Genomic DNA, 24,486 nt, shown 5'->3' on the forward strand with positions numbered 1-24,486 from the left:
TTCTCTTCAGAATTGTCACAATTTATTTCTAAATCTCCAGATCCTCTCACTAAAATCTCTCCTTTGCAACTATTAGGGATGCAGCAAACTAAACATAGTAATTCAGCTGTTGTTGACTGTTCTCACACTTGAACTGGAGGCAAAGACTCTCTCATGCTACCTGCATTCACGCCTGTCGGGCAAAGCTGCTATGGGAATGCTTACAACACAGAGTCATGTTAGAGAGTCCCAAGCCAGATCCAAATGAGCTGGTCTATTTACGCAGAATAATTTAGTGCCTTACCGTTATACTAGTTCAAACCCCAGAAGTAATACAGCCATCTGTGCCAGCTACAGAGAGCAAGTTCAGATGGGCCTGTATAAGACGGCAGGACTAAAAAGCCACCGCAGAGCTGCCATGTGCCTCCATTGGAAATAGAGGTGTATCAGGTATCTGCTGCCCAAAAAGCATGATGCTTGGAAGAACAAGAACATTGGAAGCACAACACAAGGCAGACAGAAAAGGATCTCACAGAGAAGGGTTTACAGATAAGAAGCCAGAGCAGGAGTTCAAGCACATGTTTAGACTCTATTTCCATGAGAAAGGAGTGACACAGATCAGATTATTCTTTGCATGCTCCATATACATCATCTGCCATTTCACCAAAACCTACTTAGGCAAGGAATGACCACGTCTGAAGGCAAGGCTTGACCTTTGATAAAAATAAGGCATTACAGTTGAATTTGGAAGTCGGTGACCCAAAGCCTCTCTAGTGCTCTACTCATGCCCATCAACGTTTTTCAACTGTAGAGCAAATCTACCAATGCATAGGACCTGAATGCAACAGAACTAGGAAGGTATAAGAATATTAGCATTAGGTCCATTGAGCTAAGAAGGCTCTGTCCATAGAAGATTAAGAGAAAACCAAAAGGTCAAAGAATCACGTCACTTCAAAACATCTCCTGCGCAGGAAGGCAGCAGATTTGAAACTGATCACGTGACATTGCAGCACAAGAGAAAGGTGATCTCAGACACTAAAAAGACCATATACGTAAGTGAAGTCTTCTTTCTAGTTTTTGTAGCCAATTATACATTTTAGAAGCATTTTTCCTATCATGTTTGTATGTCAACAAAAATAATCTCTAAATACATCTTATTCATCAGCTTTTATTCCCATAGAGTTTAGAAACAACAATCAAATATAATAGTTACCACAACCCTTTGGTTAGATTTAATGAGTAGAAATATTAAAAAATGCTTCCAGAGAACCTTTCTGAAAAATATCAAAAAGTGTAATTGCAATAGAGTATAGAAGAAAGCCAGCTGTGATAGGTTGTACTCTACTTATGCTATATAGTTCTGCCGTATGTAGAACAGTCAATATAACTCATTAAATTAGAATAATTTTTTTAAAAATTGTTGTTACAGTAACAGATAAAGGAATGCACAGTGTGTTAGTTATCAATGCTTTATTATTGAAAACAAAATTGAAATTCTCTTATCTGGCACATAAACAATTATTTCTACAAAAAGGAAAGCCTACAAATCTGATAATTTATACAAATAACAGTTTTTCAAAAAATAAAATTTTAATTTAGTAAACTTGTCTTGTGCTTTTTTATTTTTTTTTAGCACTGTCTGCAATAATCCACCATAAATCCCTGAGCAGAGAGACATATTTTAAACATGTTTTAAATTTATCCCAAAAGAAGAAAGTTATCAAGCCCAGACCTATATTAAAAAAATGTATTCAGGGACATTCTTGTTAAATTTACGCTAGTCCTTTTTTCTTTCTCTTCTTTTTTTTTTTTAAAGAAACAAACAAAAACAGTTACCAATGCAAGCATAACACTGCATCACAGGAGTGCTCCCCATCCCCCCTTTTGTGCAATGAATAAAAATTACTAAACAAGAATGAGTACAATTTGAAGGAAACAAAGAACATAGTGAATGGTTAAGACCAAGAAGCCATCGAAGTTTGATGGCGGTTGAGCAAATAAAGCTGCAGGATACCACAGTTTTATACTCAGTTCAGTTATAGTTACTATCTATCTAATTTATTTCTATACTTTTTCCAGAAAGTCAATAAAGCAGGAGAGTAAGTTCAAGCTACCATTGTATTCTAACGCTGGTTTCAATGATAAAGTAGAAATTCAACTGTTGACCCTTCAATTTTGCTTTTCCAACCATAACATTATTTGAGAAAAACTTGACACACTCCACAAAACCAAACAATCTTGCCCCTCTGGCCCTTCGGGTAGGCCAGTTGTAAACTCAGCAACTTATGGTACTTCAGCGAGCAAGAGGAAAGAAAAGGAAACACACACTACTACAATTTTTTACTATACTGACTTTGAAACAGCTACTCCCCAATCTATTTCAATACAAATTTAAAATCCAAGCATAAGGGGAGAATGACCAAGAAAGTAGAGTATGACTCAAGTGTCCCCTTTCCCGTTAGGTCGTTAGGTACACACACTAATCACAAAAAATGCAAGGAAAACCAAATAAAAGAAATAGCAACACTTACAGACTGTTGTGTTAATGGCAGGTAACGTTGCTGCAGTCAAGTAATAAATAAATAAATACAGCAAAGTCGTCTTCTCTACAGTTTTGTTGGAATGGTGTTGAACAGTTAAAAAGCAAAAACAACCCCAAACCCTTTCTCAGTAATAAAGTTTTTAACAGAAGATCCTGAAGAAGCTTCAGTTCAAGGTGCTCTACCACTTTAACATTATATCTACCATTATGAAAAGAACACTGAAGCAGATACCAAGAGGTCATTAAATGAAATAGTAAATTTTCTTACAAGCAATAATACTTATTCCAAAGAAAGAAAGCAGTTAACAAATGGCCTGGAAAAAAATGACTAAAGCTTCAATACACTGCAATTTAAAATAAATTATTTTTACATTTAAAAACTGAAGACTAAAACAGTAACTAGGCCAAATCATTCTGAAACAGAAATAAATTGAACCTCATCAAAAGCATATTTAGATATTTGACAGCTCTGCTGCTAGCACACAGGTCAGAATACAAGCAGAATGCTAATATTTGGTTAGAATCTGAATAGGTAATATTTTTTAAAACACCACCACTGTGAAAAGAAACTGGCAACCACCTTTACAGACTTCTCTTGATCTACACTGTTTTAAGCATGACCTAATCCAGTCCCTTCAGTTATTTGCTAGCCTCACCAATGTATAACATTCCCTTTTCTGTGAGTTGCTCATGAAGTCTCATTTCTAGCATATCCAAGCACTAATATTTTCAAATCTCACTTGGCTGAGTTATTGCAAAAATATTGTATGCAGAGTCCAGTTTAAAGTTGGTCTTATCTGACAGCAATGTAAAGAGAGTCAAACACATTGTTCTATAATACCAATTTTTTTTTTTCTCAAGATGACAGTCTGACCACACTCATTTGATATCAGGGCAAACATCAGTCTTGCTTGTATTGCTAAATCATACCTCTGGACTTTTTTTATTTTTTTACCACTCTACATACACATCTGATGTGGAATATGGGCAGTTCCTTGCTCATTCTGTCTAGCCCACAGCCATTTGACTGTGTATCTCAAGAAAACTGCATTAAAACTTAACAAGCTGAAACAATATGCATATTCTCAGTAAACAATTATGACTGCTGTCATCTAGTCACAAGTGACAGGTTTGGGGAAAAAAAGTTGTCCATATAAGCTGTGAAATTGGTAAGCAAGTGGTCCTAAAGTGAGATACAGCAGCATTAAGACAAACTGCAAACACACTGGATTTAGTATACATTTTAATGAGTTACAGTATCAGCAAAATACTTTAACCTAATATTACCACTTTTACTCCCATATGGCTTAGTGTATACTGTACAAATTTCCCTTAGTATTTCTATGACAGTATACATTTCAAGTACCCACCCGAAAGTGAGCAATATGGGATTTGCAATCATTTATCAAATATGCCAGAACACCTCCTCTCAAGTGCTATGGTTCTAAATATTTTTGTGGGGTAACAAGTCCTTCATGAATATCTCAAAGTCTCCCTTTTTCTATTTATCTAGCAAAAAAACTTACGCCAAAAAAGCAGAATAGCTTGTCCTAGCAGCAATTAAGACCTCTGATCCTTGCAGTCAAGTCCAATGAATTCTCTGATCAGACAGCTGTGTGGAAGTTCTAGTTCGTGGTTTTAATCAATTTAAGAAAAAAAAGTTCAGAGTTTTCACCATCATGTTTTGGATGTCTTCAAACCTTGTTTCTCCATGATATTCCACAATTTGCGAAGATTGGACTGAGTGATGACATCATCAGGTTTAAGTTGAAGAGCAAGGAGGTAGTTTTCTTCAGCCTCTTTCAGTTTACCATTCAGATGGAGAATGGCTCCAAGATTCATTAGGGCAGCTGGATACTGGTACAAAAAAAAGAGAAGGAGAAATATTAGGGATATTTTCAGCTTTTCTTTTCAGACAATCTTCTTCCATTTAAACAAATTATTCCCTTATGTTTGCAGACTTTTCATGGAAGCAATTTAGCAATTTAAGCAAATAGAGATAACAAGAAAAAGTTTCTGAACAGCTGCTGTATACTCTGTGCTTTAAACAGGGCAAGCTCTGGTGTCTACAGACATAGACTTCTCTCTTTAATGAGAAAACACAGAACTCATAAAGCTTTACATGTGGTAATGTTGGCATAGCACAGTTTCCAAGAGAAAATTAAAGTAATCCAAGAGTGGATTAAAGACAGGAATTTAATTTTAATTCAACCCATTGCCAATAAAGAATTTATAATCATTGGGAATAGTTAACACATTGGAGCTCATCCCTTTTTTCTCTTTGTCTTAATTATAACTAGTAGAAAATACAATCTGTTCTCAGATTCTAAGGATGTTCAGGGGTCCTAGGATATCCATTTAGATTCAGGCTGTGGCAATTATTTCTTAATGAACGATTGAATAAAATTAACAACGGTGGAAACACATGCTATTTTAATAACAAAGATGTGAAAATTTCATAACAAATCCATTAAATAGCTTCTTACATTACTAACAATTTTTCTATCTTTAGCTAAGACAAAATGGTTTTTGTTTTTATTTTTTCATCTTTAGATTATTTCATTATGAAATAATAGGTTGTTCATGATAATTAAACATGCATGGTTACTGGAGTTAACAAATATTACAAGGGCAGAAAAGCAGATTTATGAAGCTGAAGATAACACCCTAACCTACCTTTTTGCAAGTACCTAAGGCATTCACAAGCTAGTGAGAGCACAGTGAAGGCATTTGCCAAACCCGTACCTTGCATTTCAAAGAAAAAGGGGAAAAAATACTATACAAAGTTCACTATGGTTCTCCCCCTCAGGTCACTATCATTTCCAATGAGCTTCAGGAACACTCGCTTTCGAAGTCACATAGTTTTGCCTCAGAGGATAAGTGTTTCAAGGCACCACTCACCAGTGTTCTGATCAAAATGCAATACTCAAAATGTGAAGCCACATGGAAACTCAGCCTCAGACTGCTGGGTGGGGGTGTTGGTATGCTTTAGAAGTCCTTCAGCGACAATAACATCAGGAAAATATGGTAGGTAGAAGGCCAGTAAAATATGCACTAGAGCTGGTCTCCCAGACTGATGTGGTTATAGGAAGTCATTAGGATGAGGAAGATTTACCTATGTTCCAAACCTCTCCACTAGCAAGTTAAACTCATTACTCTTATCCTTCTGAATCAAGCTTCAACACCACCACCCCCCCAATTCTTGTGTCCAAAACCTAAATCTTGTGGTAGGAATGTTGTTCAGAAAATTCCCTAGTTTTATATCCTACAAATATTTAGTATTTTTTCAGCTTTCTTCCAGCTTCTTTTCACCTATTAACATATGCATCACAAAAACTCATAAAGAACCGTGACACATCACATTTTCAGTTCCAGAGTTTCAAAATTAAGCAAAACAAAATGAGTTCAGCCCTCCCTATTGTAAACATCATAATGCTAATGCAGTGGAATCTGAAGATGTTATTTTTAGACTTAATTTTTCTTGCTTTACCCTGACAGATTATTTCCAACACCCCTACGTCAGTTACTTTGTTCTACTAAAAATCAAAACAACAAAAAAAAGCAGCTGGATTTTATAAAGTTTTCCCAGTTAAATACAGTCACATTCTGTACAGAGAAGGAAAACTAAGCCCCTGAAGTGTAATTTTTGCTATGGACAACACATATTGGCAGCCACATGACCATAGCTCCACCTTTGCAGTGCCAGTCCTGCATGCTATTTTATAATGGAATAATACACTCCTTAATTACAAATGTTCTGGGTGCTAGCTGAAGTGATACAAGTGAAGAATGATAGGAAAACAGCTCCACCGTATATGGATGGCTGTCTAAATATCCACATATTTTATTTATTCATTTATTTTTAGACTTAAGATTGTTTGAGAGAATTTTCTCAAATCATGAGTAGGATGGTCCATTTCCACTAATTGTGCTCCTTATTTGTCTAATTAGAGTTTATGAATCAAATAACTTTTTTCAAGAGCACAGTTATTGACACAGAACTGTCTTCTCACTTAAAATACAACTATGTGCGTATGTTTGCATCTAGACAAAGCTTACAATTGATAAGGATTACAAATCCTTAAACCTAGAAAAACTCGTATTACATAAGACACACGTTAAAATGAGCTCAGGGCTAATTCTACAGTGTCCACAAACTTATTGTGTGGGAAGTAACACAATTGTCTCATACGGCTTCCAGAATTCCTCTCCATTTCCTTCACACACCCCTGAAAATATGGTATGTGTATGGTACTAATCAAGTACTCTAAAGAATGTCGTATATATAAGACTATACGTCTAGCTAAGACAACACTTCTGCCATCATGTCTTTAATTTGATATATAATTTCACTACAGCAAGCAACAAAAACATCTAGAAAAAGAACAAACTGCATGCCTTTGAGTACTTTCAAGTACTCAACTGTACTTGAAATTCTCCAACTTCTACACATCATTCCTGATTCCCTGGAGACCCAACAAATTTTAGGCCATTAATGCTCTAAACAAACGTATCCATGGAAAATGTGAACTGATAACTCATTTCAGGTAGTGCTGAAAGTTCATTCCAACTCCTCCATGTTTCAAATGAGGAAGTGCACAGGATTTCGGAAAGACTGCTCCCTAACTTTCTAGCGTATCGGCCACCCCAAAATCCATGGTTTATTGTAACAGTTGCAAGAATTTTGGGTGACTGCAAGATTATACATCAGTGCCATCGCTCTCTGACAGCTATAAATGATGGTCTGAGGACAAGAGAGCAAGAGACATTTGCTATAGTTTTTCTTCACATATATTGTCTTTTATTAAAGACAGCTGATAAAACTTTTCAGTACGTTAACAAAGGCAGTCGGCAGCTACCAGTGCAATAACATGGGACTTGTAGCACTGTATAACAAATGACACCACCTACTACTTCAAAGACTTGAAAGGAGAAACAGGCCTGCCTTCATTTCCTTTTGGAGACAGATGCTTTACATCAAAAAAAGCTGACTGGCATTTCTATCGAGGATATAAATGCTGTCTTTTATGGTCTATTGGGAATTATTCCCTTTATTAGCATTTTTATCGTGGTGTGCTTGTTTCCTTAGTGGGTTTTTTGGGGGGGTGGGGGAGGTGCTCGTGGGGAGGAGGGTAGAGGAATAACAGAGTAGTTAATGAATAACAAAATAGCAAATGGCATACATTTAGTTGCCAGAGGTGGTTTTGGCTTACATTGATGATAATTCTTTCAAACTTTCTCTATACTACCAAAATATAAGGAGAGCCTTGGGGCATGCAAAAATTTTAATGTAAATTAAAGTCCTCTCTAAAATTAGAGAACTATGGAATCTCCAAATAATTCAAAATAATTCTGAGTAGTATTTCGGGATTATACTAAAGTAACCCAGTACAGTATTGGACCCACAAACAGAATAAATCTTAATGACACAGAAGATGAATTGATTCCTTGTTCATCATCTCTGGCTCCACATATAGCAAATGCCGTATCAGAAGAACAGTCCCAAACAGAAGACAAATTTACTCAAATATATGCCTAAGAAGTTATGGAGAGAGAAACAAATACACAAACACTTGACCTAGTTCAAAAACACCTATTGCATGGCAGACAACTATTAACAAACAACAGCCCAAACACAAGCAACGAAATCTGAAATTGTTTTCCCCAAAGCTCTGCTTACAGATGACCTTCTCTGCTCAACACCACAGAGTCCAGGGCAGCAGATTCTGAGATGAAAGTGCATTTTGTTGCTGCCAGGGTACTTATAAGGAAAATCATGCCAATTTTTACTCCAGTAGAATCACAAGTGCAAGCTACTTCTCACTTAGCTGTTTTAAAAGGTCACAGAAAAGATGTTGCCAATATTTGTCTTGCTCTTAATGAATTACTGCAGTGTGTGATCTTGTAGATGTTTCAAAACAACCCCAGGACTGTTTAATGAATACTGTAATCAGCATTGCCAACCCATCAGAAATACAGAGGCTAAGTGTTTTGTTTTAAAACAGTGCAATTAAGGACACCTGTTCTTTTAAGGGTTCCTGTTGAGTAAAGTCCATACTTAAAGAAGGACACATTCATTCATATGTGAATATTTCACCCCAGCACTTCCAGTTAAATATGGGTGAAGAATTCAGATATTTCTCTTTGATAACTGAAGATACATAGGAGGTACAATGACTGAGTAGTGAAGCAGCAAAATATTAGTTGTAGAATGGCTCACTAAGCGTGAGAGCGAAGCATGGTGGACTGCTTCATCTTATCAGTGACCATAGGATAATGTGCTGTCATGCCTTTTTTATCCTCCTACAGTGATGGCAAGGATTTTCACTTGAACTTTTATTACTGGTGTTATTGCTGTAGCACAGCATAGTATTTTCTGAAGCAATCAAAATGTCAACAGCTCCTTTTTTATCGCTAAAGATAACTGTGGACAACAGAATCATTTCAGGGGTGGCACTTGCTTTTGACAGACCTCACATCTTTTGAGTAAAACCATGACCTAGGAGTTGCCCCAAGATGTAAGCATACTACTTTAAAGCATAGGGGTGGGCGGAGAAGGTAGAAGGAGAGGCAGGGGAGGGACATGCAGTGAGGTGGTTGTTGCCAACTGGATCTTACTCTCCAATGCAATACATTGACAACACTGTAAATTCATCAGTGACACATGGAAGCAGACCTTTTAATAGGAGCGACCTAGTGTTGCCTGATAAGCCAAGTGCCAGAGACTCATGTTTCTACCTGGTTCTCTATGCTATAAGGCTTCTTAAGAACTGCAGTTTGCATATGCTATGTCTGGTATTCCAAACAGCACATGAATCACAACTAAGACACTGATCTCCAGTAAGTTGGCTAAGATGACAAGAGCAAATTGTCTAGGAACAGATAACTTGGTGCAAAAAGCATTCTGGAATAAGATGACAGGATGTATGGCAAAATATTATGGATCAGAGAGAATAAAAAAGCATAAAATTCAGAGTCAAGAGGGACTTCCTGTGTCATCAGCCCAGACAGCAAAGCATTCAGTTCTGCTGGAAAACAAAAAAATCAGCATCTTTGCAAACCCTTTAAAATGGAAGAATACTCTGCAACTTTTCCTCTATGACAGTCAAGTACATTATTTAAATTGCAAGTCTGCTCATGAACAATTTCTGTAAGTATGCTTTTGTGTCGACAATAGCTTTCAGCTTAAATAGTGAAGAGGGGAAATGGACAGAAAAACATTCTCCCTGCAAGTACTAATTTGAATAAACATTGTGAAGAGCACAGTTTGCACGGTTGTATTAGTCAGAAATGGACCTAAACATCTCTGCTGCAAAGGGAGCCTGCATCCCAATCTAATTACCTTAAGACTGACTAACACACATAGCTACATAAATCTAACTAACAACAAGCCTAGGTTCTAGAGGGGAGTGGATTCCTGGACTCAGCCATCATCTCTAAGAGTATTACATTGTTAATGCTGATAGAGAACAACCTTAGTTATTATTTACTAATATGTCACTAAACAGAAAGAGACTTCATTTAGTGCTCTGTTCATATTTTGTTCACCAAAGTAATAAATTTTTAACCTCCAGGGAAGATGAACACCCTCCAGAAAAAAAAAAGTACATCAAAAAAGAAAACACACAAAAAAAAGTAGACGGGAAAAATAGATGATAGTTTCTGTTGAATACTGTTTATGTAATAGTCTCATGTTAGGATAATATATCAAGTTAAGGCACAAGAAGAGCACGAGTTAATACCTGGTCACCTTAACAACTGATGATACTACATAAATGTTAGGTCATGTACTTTTTATAAAAAAAAAGAATTCTTTAATTATTTTACATTTGGACATTCTTATTGGGACATTCAAAGCAGATGACACTTTAAGCTGCCTGGTGAAAGGAGAATATACATGGAAATTGTGCTTTCAAACACTGGAGACTATCCTGTCTAAAATTGCAAACTACAGGATATGTACATTTAAAACCAGAAATTAAAAAGTGAAGGAAGGGGTTTTTACCGTTTTTTTTTATATTTATGGGTGGCAGATGTGGGAGTTTTCACCCACAAGCATACCGTGAAATTACTCAGGTTGCTTGGAGATTTAGACATCGGCATCATTAAGGAAACCCACAGCTGTGAGTCGGGGAAGAGTTCTAGACTTGGCATGGGAAGGAAGCATCGAGCAGTCATCTTTGTTTCTCAAATTATCACATCAATAGGGAACATTTTAGCATCAATGTACTCCAGCCAGTGGAGATTTTTTTCCTCAACATCTTTTTCATCTTAACCTTCAGAGACTGCTCAGAGTTTTAAAAACATAGTTATCCAAAACCAAACAAGCATATCTAGATATATGTTACATCTTACTGCTGAAAAGCTATCTACAATTGGCCTTTATATAAATTCAGAGTATACAGTTTTATATAACAGCAAGATAACAAAAACATGTATTACCACTGGTAAAGGTTGCAGATCATAACAACAGCTGAAAAAGTCCCACAAAAATGTACTTACATTTGTAATTTCTGTGTATCTAGATTTTTTTCCTCAGTGGCCATGCATCAATTGCTCTGATTTATGCTTAAAAAACCTCCTAGTAATCACTCTCAGTTTCTATAGAAACCGTGATGGACATTTTTAGATAACATACTTGTATTACCATAACAAAAGCTAAACAGGAACATACGTTATGAGTATTTAATATTATGGTTATATTAAAAAAATAATAAACATTTTCCAGGCCTCAAAGTGTTTCTAATTAAACTTCTTAGCTCTCCAGCTCAAATGTTGTCATCAGTATAGGATATTATAATCTTATCCAATTTTCCTAGCACTTCAGGATTTCATTAAAAAAATCTTCAAATGACAATTTTTGTTTATAGAAATCCGACTGTGCTCTGATGTCTGCAGTTTGATAATTTTAATACATAGCTACAATTATGGTATAAAACATTTAACAACTTCTTTACCTTATCTAACACAAGTACGCTGCGTGCTAATTAGGAAGTCTGTACTCCCAGCAACTGAGAAACTTGCTGAATAGAAATGTCATCTGTACTACCATACTGACAAATGGAAATTGCTCAAAATCTTTCAGTAACAGAATTTTGTCATATTAATAAAAAGCAAGTTTTTTTTAAATGAAATTTAATCTGTTAGTAAATGTATTGTTGCATGCACTTTCTTTCTAAACCTTCGAAACCAGAAAAATAAATGGCTTTGTGTTACTGCCTAAAGATAAACCCCATTTTTAATTTAAAAGAAATGTAAAGTGTTAAAAGAAAAATGACTATACTCTACTTCACCCAGCAGTACACAAGCAGGGCTGATTAGAAGAGCTGTCCATATTAACACAATCAAAACTGGCTAATCTTCACAGAATACAGATCATCTGATATTATGTTCACAATTATACTCACAGTATATACTACTAGCATTAAAAAAAGTTCATTTTTTTCAATCAAATAAAATGTCATTGGAAAATAAAAATGACTGCTGAGAATGAATGCATCTTCTATCTATTTTTGTCCAGATACCGGTCAAATACATCAGTACCCAGAGAAGGCTGTACAGTTTTTCAAGATGCTAGTCACAGGCATATGAAGTAGTGCATTAGAGCTTCCATTTTTTAGTAGAATAGCCAACTACCGAAATTTCAGAAAGAAGAAGTTTTCATTTCTGGCCTTGAAAAATTAGATAAGTTCTACTTAAGGATATCTCAAAATCACAAGATTTCCAGTGTTTTGACTCAAGTTGTTCAGATGAATATTAAGTGTCAAACAAGGCTTTGCACTTTTGGCTGACAAGTGTAGTCAGCTGAATTAAACGCTTGAGAACTAGATTACTATTGATATTACTGTATGTTTTCCAAAACTATTTAGGTATTTGCAGCTGTAAGGTCTAGCTTTCAGGCACACTGTGTAAACCATTATGCAACTTGACATACTTGCTCTGAGCACAAAGAATGAGAATCTTGCTAATTTGTTCAAAGCTTATATCATGCACAATCACTATTAAGACAGCCCACAGAAAAAGCGTGATATTAGACCATTATAGAAACAGGAAAAAAGAAAAGACTAGGAGATTATTAGGCATTGTAGGATGTTTTAGGATGAATTTTAGCCTTCATTCCACTCCTCCATAGACACACTTACTTTTGGCTAACTTTCCCTAGACAACAGAATCAATCATTATTCCTCTATTGGTAATAATTTAATTGGCAGGTAAGTACAACTGATGTCTACTACATGAAGTGATACGATTTCCATAACAACATGATTTATCAATAGTGTATGAAGGTATTTTCAAATTGGTCCAAAAATGCAACTTCAGCATGTGGAAATGTTACCAAGGCAATTTTGCAAATAAAAATTAACTCCATAACTTTGTAAATAAATAACAAAACTCTTGAGATGATGTATTGTTCAAAGAACTACATTTTCATTAGACAGTAGACACAACTGAAAATGCTTGAAAAAACCTTGTTCATAAATATTTTCTCTTCTGAAATTTCTGAATGGAAAACCTTAAAAGTATTTGCATATCAAACTTTTTTTTCTTCCCCTTTGTCTTTTTTCATATGGCCACACTGTATTGACTTCAGTTTTACCCTCAGGATTATGAGAGCAGCTGAGAAAAGAGGCACATACTATTGGTCCTTTGCAAAATGCTGAATTACAGTGCTCCGTGTAATTCATAAGAATTCATGCCTTACTTTTTGGCAGCCAGTAACCTGCAGGTGTTCCCTATATAGTATTTAGCAATTAAATCCACAGTACATACTAAAATTATTAACTTCCAGGGTAAGCGCAAGGATTTAATTTTGATTCTTGTACCTTAAAGATTTTAAGGCTGTAGTTTCTAAAATTTGGTCTTTTGATCACTAATAGTAAGACCACTGGGCACTAATTGCTCGCTAGGCTTTTACAAGGTTGTGACTTGTAAAAAATAAAACTACTTTCTGCTAGGGCAGCCTTATTTACCGCATCTGATCAGTGACGCATATGTTTACAGTGCTTTGTGAGTAATTAATATCAATAACAGCAAGACGTGTTCAGTGGTAGATCTACACATCCTGCTATGAAAGGTTGCACTTGATACTGCATCTGCCAATAACTGCTGTTTATTGAACAGAAGCTTTCTGTATTCTTCAAACTATGTTTTTAAGAAATGGACACAGGAAGCAACACTGTGAATATTTTCCTTTTTAAAAAAGGTTTAATTAATTATTTCTGAAGGCACAAGAGGACAACTAATATTTGCAGGACTAGTACCAAGAAATCGAAGTTCAATTCCTGCCTCTGAAATTCAATGTCAAAAATTACTCAGTGAAACCAGATGCTTGCTCCAAACTGCCCCAGAAAAAGCCCTCCATGACTGGAGCAAACTATAATCCAGGGCCACTAGAATCGCTATGCAGTTCTGCAGTCAATGGCTCAGGTTAATTTGCCTTCTCGTTATATATTTTCACTACACATACCACCCGTTCTATATGAACACCACAGGATCCTACAGAAATTAACTTTGGGTCCTACCTACCAGCAGCCTTTTTGTTAAAGTTCATTTCCCCCCCAAATCAAAAGGTTTGCCCCCTGTGCAATTTCCATAACCTCTGTTCAGAAAGCATTTTCTTCCTCTACTATGGGTAAAACATCCAATTTGTGAACTAATCAGCAAAAAACTCCATCAGCTATGAGAACAGAATTTTTCAAACAGAATTAATGAAGGATCATTTATTGATCTTTCAAAAATGATAAAAAATGTCTGATAATTTTAAGTGTATTTAAATGCAGTCAGAATGTGAAGAAATGAAGTAGAACTACTGAGTTACAATAAAACTCCACCAAATAACTCCACCATAAATATATCAATCATTTACCCCACGGAATCTAAGCGACATACAGCAAACTTTCATATGGAATTTAATTTAGGGTTTTATTGTGGATTTTTGTTTTTACTGTTGTTGTTATATTGGAAAATATTTCTATTTTCTTTCATGCTGTAATTGTTTTCAGTGAGTATGAGGCAACCAGATGCTGAGGCAACTGGCACTGTTACAAACCATAATGTCAGATTAAAGTTACTTACTGTTAGAGGAAGACAATCTTTACTGGAGCACCTGAAGAATTAGTAAAACTGCCTCAGCTTAGTAATAGAGCTGTTCATTATATGGAAGACATGTTTCAAAAGGGTAGGTACACTTGAATGTATATTTGCTCCCCAGTAAAACTAACCGTAGTAAATAGAATCATGTAAATGCAATATGCAGAGCTGACCAACATACAGTGGTTCAGAATGCCTCAACAGAAAGGGACTGTTCTTTGGAGGAAATGAAAAGCTATATATCCCCTCCTCACTGCATCTTCTCATTAGCAGACATCTGATCTCTAGACAGTAACTTTCTTAGGGAAAAATACATTCAAACTGGTACTGGAGTTACTCTTGGAGACAAATTCCAAGAAAATTACTTCAGCCATACAACTGCCACCCATCCCCTTCCTAGCAGTCTGCAAACATACAGTTCTTCTCAGGCAGATCTCAGACCAAAACCAGCCTTATTGTATGTAGGGTGTTTTTCCTCTATACAATCACCTAGATACTCCTGGAGGTGTGGGAGGGTGGGGGAGAATACCAGTTGCATCAAAACCATCTTGTGAAACAGAAACGTAAGTTCTCCAGAAAGAGTGGGGAAAAAAAATTTAATAGGATATGCCAACCCGCAACTAAAAATCATTCCTAAAATGAGAAATACATCAGAACTGTAGATTAGGAAGAAAATTAGGAAGTTATTTATTGCAAAACATCCTACTGAGAATGTACTGTTGCTGGGTTTATTTAATGAACATTAAAAACACTTCCTTATCAGTTCTAATTGCATAATAAATTCATTGCATTGTTTCCAGAATCAGCACTAGAATACTCTATTAGGAAAAACCTTGCTGGTTTCTCTTTTAATTGAGTTCAAACAGATGGTTTAATTTCTGAAATGCTAATCTACTGCTGTGAGTTCTATATTTCATGGCACTTTATTTTTGATTGACACTGAGGGCTACATTTACAAGGCAAAGCCAATCTTGCTCTCTCCAGGAACTGATGCAGCCAGCACAGTACTCCCTGCCATATTATTATCAGACTGCCAATCACAATCAAGTGCATAGGTCTATCCATGACACATCATCTTCACTTCCACAACTTCAGCAAAGAGACTGTATCTTTACAAACTACCGCCTCCCATCATCTCAAAGCATGATTCCTTTTATTTAAATCAATAGTACAAATCTAGGCTGTGACTTCCTATTAATTAGTTTTGCAAACCTATTTTTTGAATTATTCAGTAAATGAACATCATAATTGAGTACAAGCACAACTGTTGCACAGTTATTTTCATACTGAAAAGTAATCATAGAAAAAAAAAGTTATCTGTCTACTAAGATGTGGATGAAAAACGCTAGATGAAATAAAATCTGCACTCCAAGAGACAGGCCTAGTTGACATCACATCCTTTTTTCTTCAAATAATTTTGATGGTGGTCTGAACATATCTATACACCCGATAAAGACTTCAGATTTGCACAATGAAAATACATGTAAAAAATGGAAAAAGAAATGTGAGAACACTAAGATTTCTGTTCAAGTTAACTAAGGGGCAGTCCTACAAAATTTCTGAATCAAGGTCTTGACAATAAAGTAGCTCAAGTATTATTTGTGATGAGATTTTCTTCTCTTTGGAGAATTTATGACCTATCCATTGAGAATTACAATCATCCAATGGGATTGGAAGAACAGTGTTCTGTATTTACATAGGTGCCTGGAGGGAAAACAGAACCTGTACATTAATACTTGGGTGATTAACTTCTTAGGAAACATCAATGTACTAATAATAAACATGCACGATTTTTGTGAAAACATGGTCTTATACTTTTTGGAGATTTAGTCACATAAACATTTTGAACACTGTGGGCAACAGAGACTACAATGGAAAATGGGTGCATAAAAAAAAAATACTCTGGGGTATTTTTTGTGAAGAAAAGACTATTAGCAGCTCCACGCAGCAAAAGGGATTGCCATCAGACATACTGAAAACTTTATATGACCTATGTCCTAAGCGAATAGCGCATGAATTATGAGAGAGTTTCTTTCTCTCAAATTACATATTAAGCATAAAATTACTGTTTCAATCAGAAGTTCTTGGTAAGAGTAATTGATTATTTAATGAAGATCTCAAGGTTAATTAAATTAGAAAAGAGGAATTAGAATCATAGAAACATCGGATCGTTTAGGTTGGAAAAGTCCCTTAAGATCATTGAGTCCAACCGTTAACCTAGCACTGCCAAGTCCACCACTAAACCATGTCCCTAAGCACCACATCTAAACGCCTTTTAAATACTTCCAGGGATGGTGACTCTTGCACAGTTTGATATTCAACATGTTGTTCATTAAAAATCTAACTGATTCTGTGGGAAAGTGTAAATAAAACTAAGAATTACTCATGTTTAGAAATTGGCCAACCTCTCTTTCTAAGTTGAATTCTCATTCTATGATAGACCAACACCTTAGAATGGGAGAAATATTGCTGGCTGAATTTTTCTTTTAATATTGACCACTGTACAAAGTGTTGATGTTTATTACATTAACTCAAAAATATTTTTTTGTTTCTCATAGCCTTAAAATTGTACTACTGTGTAATAAATAATGCAGAAAATTAACTTCTTTTAAAAAACTGCAGTCCCAGCAGTTGACTACTAAGTCCAGTGAAAGTCTGGTTTGGGTAAGGAAGGTGGGATTTAGCAGCACTAAGTGCTCAGGAAGAATATAGTTGGAGATTTCCAGACGCTGTAATACTCAGAGTAATATTGACCTCAGAAAATTTCACCAAACTGTAAAGATTCAGCCAAGAGAATAAATAACTCTTACATTACATGGGAATATGAGTCTTTATTACCATCATTTTCCTTGTGTTATCTGCCCTTTCTTCTCTTCCCCAAGCCTGTAGCGCTGCATGTTGTGACCCAAGTGCAGGACCCAGCACTTGGCCTTGTTGAACCTCATACAATTGGCCTTGGCCCATCGATCCAGCCTGCCCGGATTCCTCTGTACCTTCCTACCCTCAAACAGATCAACACTCCCATCCAACTTGGTGTCATCTGCAAACTTACTGAGGGTGCACTCGATCCCCTTGTCCAGGTCATTGATAAGGATATTGAACAAGAACTGGTTCCAGTACTGAGCCCTGGGGAACACCGCTCGTGACCGGCTGCCAACTGGATTTAACTCCATTCACCAGAACTCTTTGGGCTCAGCCATCCAGACAGTTTTTTACCCAGCGAAGAGTATGCCCATCCAAGCCATGAGCAGCCAGTTTCTCCAGAGTTAGTATATAGTTGCTTACTTCCAACATTTGTTCCCTCCATTAAAGAAAAGCATGTCTATACATTTTACAGTTCACAAAGATTAATGACTCAGAAAATACACTATGCCAATAATTAGACTGTAGAAGGATTAATATTTATGGGAAATTTTTAAACATTTTCATAGCTAAAAATGAAACAAAAAGCACTCTAAATTACCATGACAATGAGTTTCTGGCTTACTTTGCAGAGTGTTTCTGGGTATGCAGCTTACTCTTTTAAAAACTTTATGTTAGGAAGAGTTCATAGCTGCTTGCATAATTTTACTTGAAGAAATCAGGAACTACAGAGCCCAATTTACCTCTCACGTGCAGAAGAAACAGAAGCAACTCTAAACAAGTCAATGGCGTTACTGCAATGCGATATCTATGTAAGCAGAAGAAACTCAAATGCATTTTCATTACAGTCATTTAGAACTTGCACAGACAAAATACTTATGTATTGATTAGGGTATCAATGTACAACAAATTATTCTAGATGGGAAATAAACAGCAACTTAAAGGTATTTTAATTCAATTCCAAAGCTCACAAATTGCACTGAGTAAGCCAATCTCTCTCAGATATTTGCATATTTAACTGCTTGTATAATCAGAAGAAAAGAGTACAAATGAACTCCCCATAATCTAACTCTCACAAAATGAAGCTGAGAACTGTAATGACATGATTTCCAGCTTTCTCCCATGCATCTTACATGAAGATGGATCACAATATTGAGAACCAGATTTAAGTATTCCATAATCACCCAAAAGCATGTTCAATCTTTGCTTTCACAGAGCTGCTACAATGCATGAGAAAACACACGTAGAGTTTTCTGGGGTAAGGCTATAAAATATTCTCATGTATTTCCCAAAGGAAATTCAGTGTTTTCCACAGCTGAGTAAAATGGTTTTCAAATTATACAACTCATCCTGATATTGTGCTTCAGTATTACAGGTAAATATCCCCATTCCAATAGCCTGTGTTCTTTCTTTGTCCCCTGATGGAGATCATAGGGATAGGAAACGCTATATGGGCTTTTTTGTTTGCTTTGTCTGTTGGTTTTTTTAAGGTGGGAGGCACTAATCTCTACTGAAGTAGGAATACTTTAAAATTCAGAACAACAGCCTGTACACAAGCCTGTCTTGAAGCTAATCGTGCACGACAAAAAAACTAAATGTGTCTTTAAAATATTTAGGAGGACCACGAACAAATATAATTGCCAATATAGAAAGATAACTTTTTGTTCAAAAGAATAAACACAGTTTTCACCAAATAGCTGGACAGAGATAACATATCTGCCTTGCACTTAGCACCAGACAAGAAGATTGAACTGAGTATAAGGACCTGGAAGGGGTGAAGCAACAACAGCAACAACAAAAGAAAATTGAGCTGGGGGCCCAAATTAGATTTAAAAAGCTTTCCAGCTCAAGAGGGGCAGAGAGAGTTCATGCATGGGTAAACTCTTTGCGTGGAGAAGTGTTGCTATTTCTTTGCAAACACTGAAGAGCCTTTCTACCTGAAATGAAGGGCAGCTTGCATTCAGTTAATATTAATTGTCTTGAATTTCTCCATTCTGCACAACCTTTAGGCTAGGTCAGCCTTCTGCTAGACAGGCTGAAAAATGTCACAGCTATTCTGATATCAAATCTCAGAGCCAGTCTTTTATTGCCTGTCAACTGGGAAAGTCTACCCAATTTACAGTAACCAAGAAAGTGCTCTCTCATACTTTTGAGATCAGAGAGTGGCGTCCTCTTTTCTCTCAGGGTGTTCCACTATCTCCTCTCCCAGTGGAGCTGATCCATGCTTAAGCCTCCCACCCCTGCACCTGTCTGAAGTCAAACTATTAAAAGTATGCCATCTGGAAATACAGTTCACATCAGTCACGTCTATCTTCTCATTAGGAAGCCACATTACCCTTTTTAGTCCCTAAAAGTCCTGCATGCCCTATAACAATTGGTTCAGTCTTTAGGAACCAACAGAACAGCAAGAGAGGAAGACCTGGATCCTGGGAAGTTTTCTTATTCCTCACACCTTCACCAGGAGAAAAGAAAGGAGACATTTGCAGGAGGCCAAGAGTGCTGCTGGGCTGGAAGGAATCCACAGCCATTCATATCATTGAGGTGGAAAGTTTGGCACACTTGAGAGGAAGCCTTAAACAATGCGAGGCTTAGCAGCAGCTGGTGCTAGTAGTGGGAAGGTGTGGAGCCCTGACACAGGGCAGGAGGAGCTGGGAGCAGCTTGGAGGGCAGGCAGGCAATCAGCAGAAGCTCCACCTGCTCCACAAGGCCCACTTTTGTATTTCCTGTAAAGGCAGACACAAGTAATGGAAGACAACTGAACAGGTGAATCTGCTGGATGCTAACTTCCTAAAAATACAGCTCTGCGGTCATTCCATGGCAGCAATACATAAAGGATTGCCATGTGTTCATGAATTTGAATAAACAAGTAAACAGACAGAAGAACATTTTAAAACAAGGATTCTCAACTGGAAAGTGTCATGCTTTACTGGCAATAATACATGGTGTAAAAATCATATATGTACTGTTTCTCTAGAGGACCACGTCAGCTTTATCTGTACTATGCTCCAGAAATGAGGAGTATGATGGCAAGACACTCCAGTTGGGTTTGGATAACAGGGACTAGGTAGATCTGCTCAAAAGAGCTGCAGGAGCAACAGATTCATCACTGGTGAGGGATCTGCAGTATCCCTGGAGCAGTGCGAGGAGGACATTTGATCCAGTGAAGCGTGGAACAGTGCCAATTTTTTGTCAATTGAGGATCAGCTGCAGACAGTTTAAGAATTGTTGTTAACCGATCCATTACTGCCATCAGCAGCAGAACTCACATAGCAGGAGCTCTTAAAAGTTTTGTGAAAATTCTCCCTGGCAATAACAGGACATGCCCTTAACAAAGCTGGCAAAATGCATTAAAGCCACCTCCCTCACAATTACTACTAGCCTGGTAAAGCCACATGACAGAATTACTGGACATTCAGGAGAAAGTCAAACAGGGAAATTTGGCACGGAAACACCTGAGGAAAAATAGATAATAAAGCAGATCTTGGTTACATATGTTTCAAGACAAAATCCAATATCTACTTTATTTTTCAAAGATGTATGTACCTTCAGAAGTATATTCATTTTTAGAGGTCTTGCCATGAATAAAACCCATATATTAGGAACACTTCCCATAAGGAGGCACTGAAAACATGTTATCTATAAGGTGGCTATAAAAATACAGTCAATTATCTGGAAATCACCAGGATTCTTCTTTCAACTGTTAGACAGCTCAAGGTAGAGCTTATTGCAAGCCTAGAGCCTTTGACATGAAATCTGTATTCCAACATTGGGGAAAAAAAATAAAAGAAGCACTTGTAGAAACGACTTTTTAATATGATATTGTGTTAACTGATTACATAAACCCTTCAAGTCAAGAAATGGTTTAGTCCCCCACATCATGATTAAACCATCTAGTGGAAATTGTATTTATTTTGCTTATAGGTACAATTCTCCTTTCCCCCTCATTCTATGTGTGTGTCTTTATGTATGTTGTTACAGTAAGACATTTAATCAAGCCCTTTGAAGTGGTAGAGTGGAAACAGCTGTTTCTGACAATGTGCCGATGACATGGGGCTTAAAGCTGTCATGAGCTCCAGATTGCAAGCAGCACTAATATGTGGTTGGGATGGTAGTGACTTGCAGGTCATGGCACCTCCTTGAGGAATGCTTCTAAGCCAATCAGCTCAAGGTGGTGGCTCAAAGTCTTAAGGCTCTGGTGAGCTCTCTTTCATTTAATACTCTTGAGGTCATACTTCAAAGTGCCCTTTCTTCTCAAGAGCCATTGGCCATATGTGGGGGTTCTAGAGCAGATTTTTAAAGATTGGCTGTTTCAAGTTCAGACTTAAAAAATTAGAAATGGAGTTCTATTACACAAATGATGTCTTAAAAGTTGAATAAAAGCTGAAGCTTAAGACAATACCTCACATTCTTGTAAAGAATGCCAATTTAAAGAGTTTCTGGATGACTGATTTTTCCACAACAGTGAGCTTAAAGCTCACATTTTAGAGTGCCTAACAACTTGTTAAAACAATTTCCTCGTTTGTGAACATTACAAGATGTAGGGCACCTAGAAACTATCTCTGAATACAGACTTTCCTCAGCAATACTCCCACTCAGAAGAATTACTGCACAAATGTCTTGCTGTCCAAGAAACTTACACTTTCATTTCTTCACGCAACTGAATTTGTTAAAATTAGACTAATGTGATTAACATACATCCAAGCCAACATTGCTAGAACAAACACATATGTGCCTCTCACTGAGAAGGCTCTAAAATGATTTTGTTTTGATCGTGGTAAACACACAATGTGGGAATGCATTTCCTGGAAAGTATTCAAAAAGATCCAGGCGCTAGGGAAGCTAATCTCTGTAGATTACCTATATAGTTGAGGAGAAAAAGAGAGTCCTGTAAGAAATTATTCATAGCAAATAAAAGTAGGTTCCTTCTCCAAACTGCTTCCTGGATTCCTCTCTCCCCCTTGGCTCTCCAGGGGAAAGTCAACTCTGTGAAGCCTATTTGGAAATAAATAGACATAATCTTGAGAATGCTTGCTTCTTCAATGAAGTTTAACACAGATGATTCTCATCTCCACAGCAGCACTATATTCTACAGAAAATACTGCTCTTCTGAAATTTGACTGGAAATTACTTTTGTAGAGGATAAATACACACCTACTGCAAGTAAGGCCAATCATGAACATTATTAAGAGAACAGTTAGGTCTAAATCTGGAATAATAATACTAGCCAGATTTGTTTTTTCTCTGCACTCAAGCTGCATTTCAGCTGGTGCTGCTATTGTACCAAAGTGTTTTAATTCTTTTACATTGTGCAGGATGAAGGTGCATCCAAAAGCAAAGACGACGATCAAGATGTGGATATACATTTTAACACATCTGTGCTGTATTCAGTTGTTCCTTTGCTGGGTATAATTTTTTTGCAAATACTTTATTCGTTGTAATAAAGCTTTTCATGGAGAAAATAAATGGTATTTTCAGTATTTTTCAGTCCTCTCAGAATTAGTTCAATGATGAATGAATCACCCCCAATACTACAAAAATAAAATCTTTCTATGACGTTTGCTTTCTTAAAAACAATGGCTTGCATGTTTCAGAGAAGTTACATTTCTTCTGTAACTGAATACTGTTTTTATGGGGATGTTTTTAGCCTCCTTAGTCACAACTTTTATAAAAATGGATTAGTTGAATGAGAAAGTGACTCAGACATGAAGGCATATTGATTGCTCACTGTTGTGCCCCAATCTTGAGACACTGAAATAAAAGAAGGCTTGCTTAGGAGACAAATGCAAGAGTGGACATTGCTGTCTGGAAAAAACCAAATAGCTATTGAAATAGCCAAATAAGTAGCTCTGGAAGTCACAACTCAGACGGCCATTTAAACTCAATTTGGGTGTAGAAAAGCTCAGCAGAGCAGCTTCTGGATCCTAAGGGCTCACACGTTAGGAAGCAGGTGAGGAAGTACTATGTATGAAGCATTGCTTCATTCCAAAAGCAACAGGAATGGCTGAGAAACCAAAGAAAGGGATGCAAAACAAAAACAAAGCGAGAATGCTGAGAACAAAATTGTGTCATGAAAGCTCAATGAGCATACCAATTTGCTAACAATCAGTAAAAGATTGAGTTTCTAGTATTACTAACATCTCTTATTGCTGCTAAGGATGGTATTTTATAGTAGTGATATTAGAGATATTACACAATATGTAATATTTGTAAAGAAATGGATGCAAGAGAATGGAAATCTGAGTTGTGTTTCAGGCTGCACTAGCTGAAAATCTCTCAGGAGCTAGGCACAGCTCTAATTCTAAAGTATAACTGATAATTTAGTTGTCTTGGTACAGTGAATAAAAAAGGAGTTGGTAACAGAGAAATGGATCTTCTAATTGGGAACTGGAGGAGTGATTGGGGAGCCACAGGAGAAAAAAAAAAATATGCTGAAAAAAAAGCAGAGCACCAGTTTATTCGGGATCCTGATCAAAAAATTCACTAATTTCAAGCACCAGAAGGTTCTTGTTAAACAGATGCTTTTAGCACTTAATTGTTCTAGGAACAAGGCTGATCCACTGCACAGAATGAGACTTCAGCGCTGCCACAGTATTCTCACTGAGAGGGAATTTGGGAACAGACCTCTTAGCAACTAACATTAAACAGGTACACACAAATATACATATAGGTATGTGTATATATATGGAACTGTATGTATGCATGCATCTGTACATTACAGCACGTTCATACATCTAGTATTTTGAGTTTTCTACAAAGAAATGTTTCTAGATTATTAGTGATGGATACAAAAAAATAAAATGAAAATCCTCCAGCACTATATTTTGCTTAAGGGTATTTGTTTAGCATCTTGACTCACAGAATTTTGCTGATCCTTCATATTCATAAGACAGTGAGACAATACACAGGCTATATCCAAAATAACAAATTAAACTGTGGGCATTTTGAAGCTGCAAGGATGGTTCCTACACAGCTCTGGACTGGGCCACTGCAATCTCTCAGACAGTACCTGGGCA

At 36.6% G+C, this 24,486-nt stretch overlaps 1 protein-coding gene across 1 annotated transcript in view; it reads right to left on the reverse strand.

The window, feature by feature from the left end:
- Nucleotides 1–3,805: 3,805 nt before the first annotated feature.
- The window catches only part of TMTC2 (transmembrane and tetratricopeptide repeat containing 2), a 160,590-nt gene continuing 139,909 nt past the window's right edge, over nt 3,806–24,486 (reverse strand). Inside the window, exon 12 of the mRNA XM_009327653.1 lies at nt 3,806–4,378. Within this exon, the coding sequence (XP_009325928.1) occupies nt 4,199–4,378 (180 nt within the window). The 3' untranslated portion in view covers nt 3,806–4,198. The remainder of the gene's footprint in view (nt 4,379–24,486) is intronic.

This window comes from Pygoscelis adeliae, unplaced genomic scaffold, assembly GCF_000699105.1.
Source record: "Pygoscelis adeliae isolate BGI_AS28 unplaced genomic scaffold, ASM69910v1 Scaffold113, whole genome shotgun sequence".
NCBI classification, from domain to species: Eukaryota; Metazoa; Chordata; class Aves; order Sphenisciformes; family Spheniscidae; genus Pygoscelis; species Pygoscelis adeliae.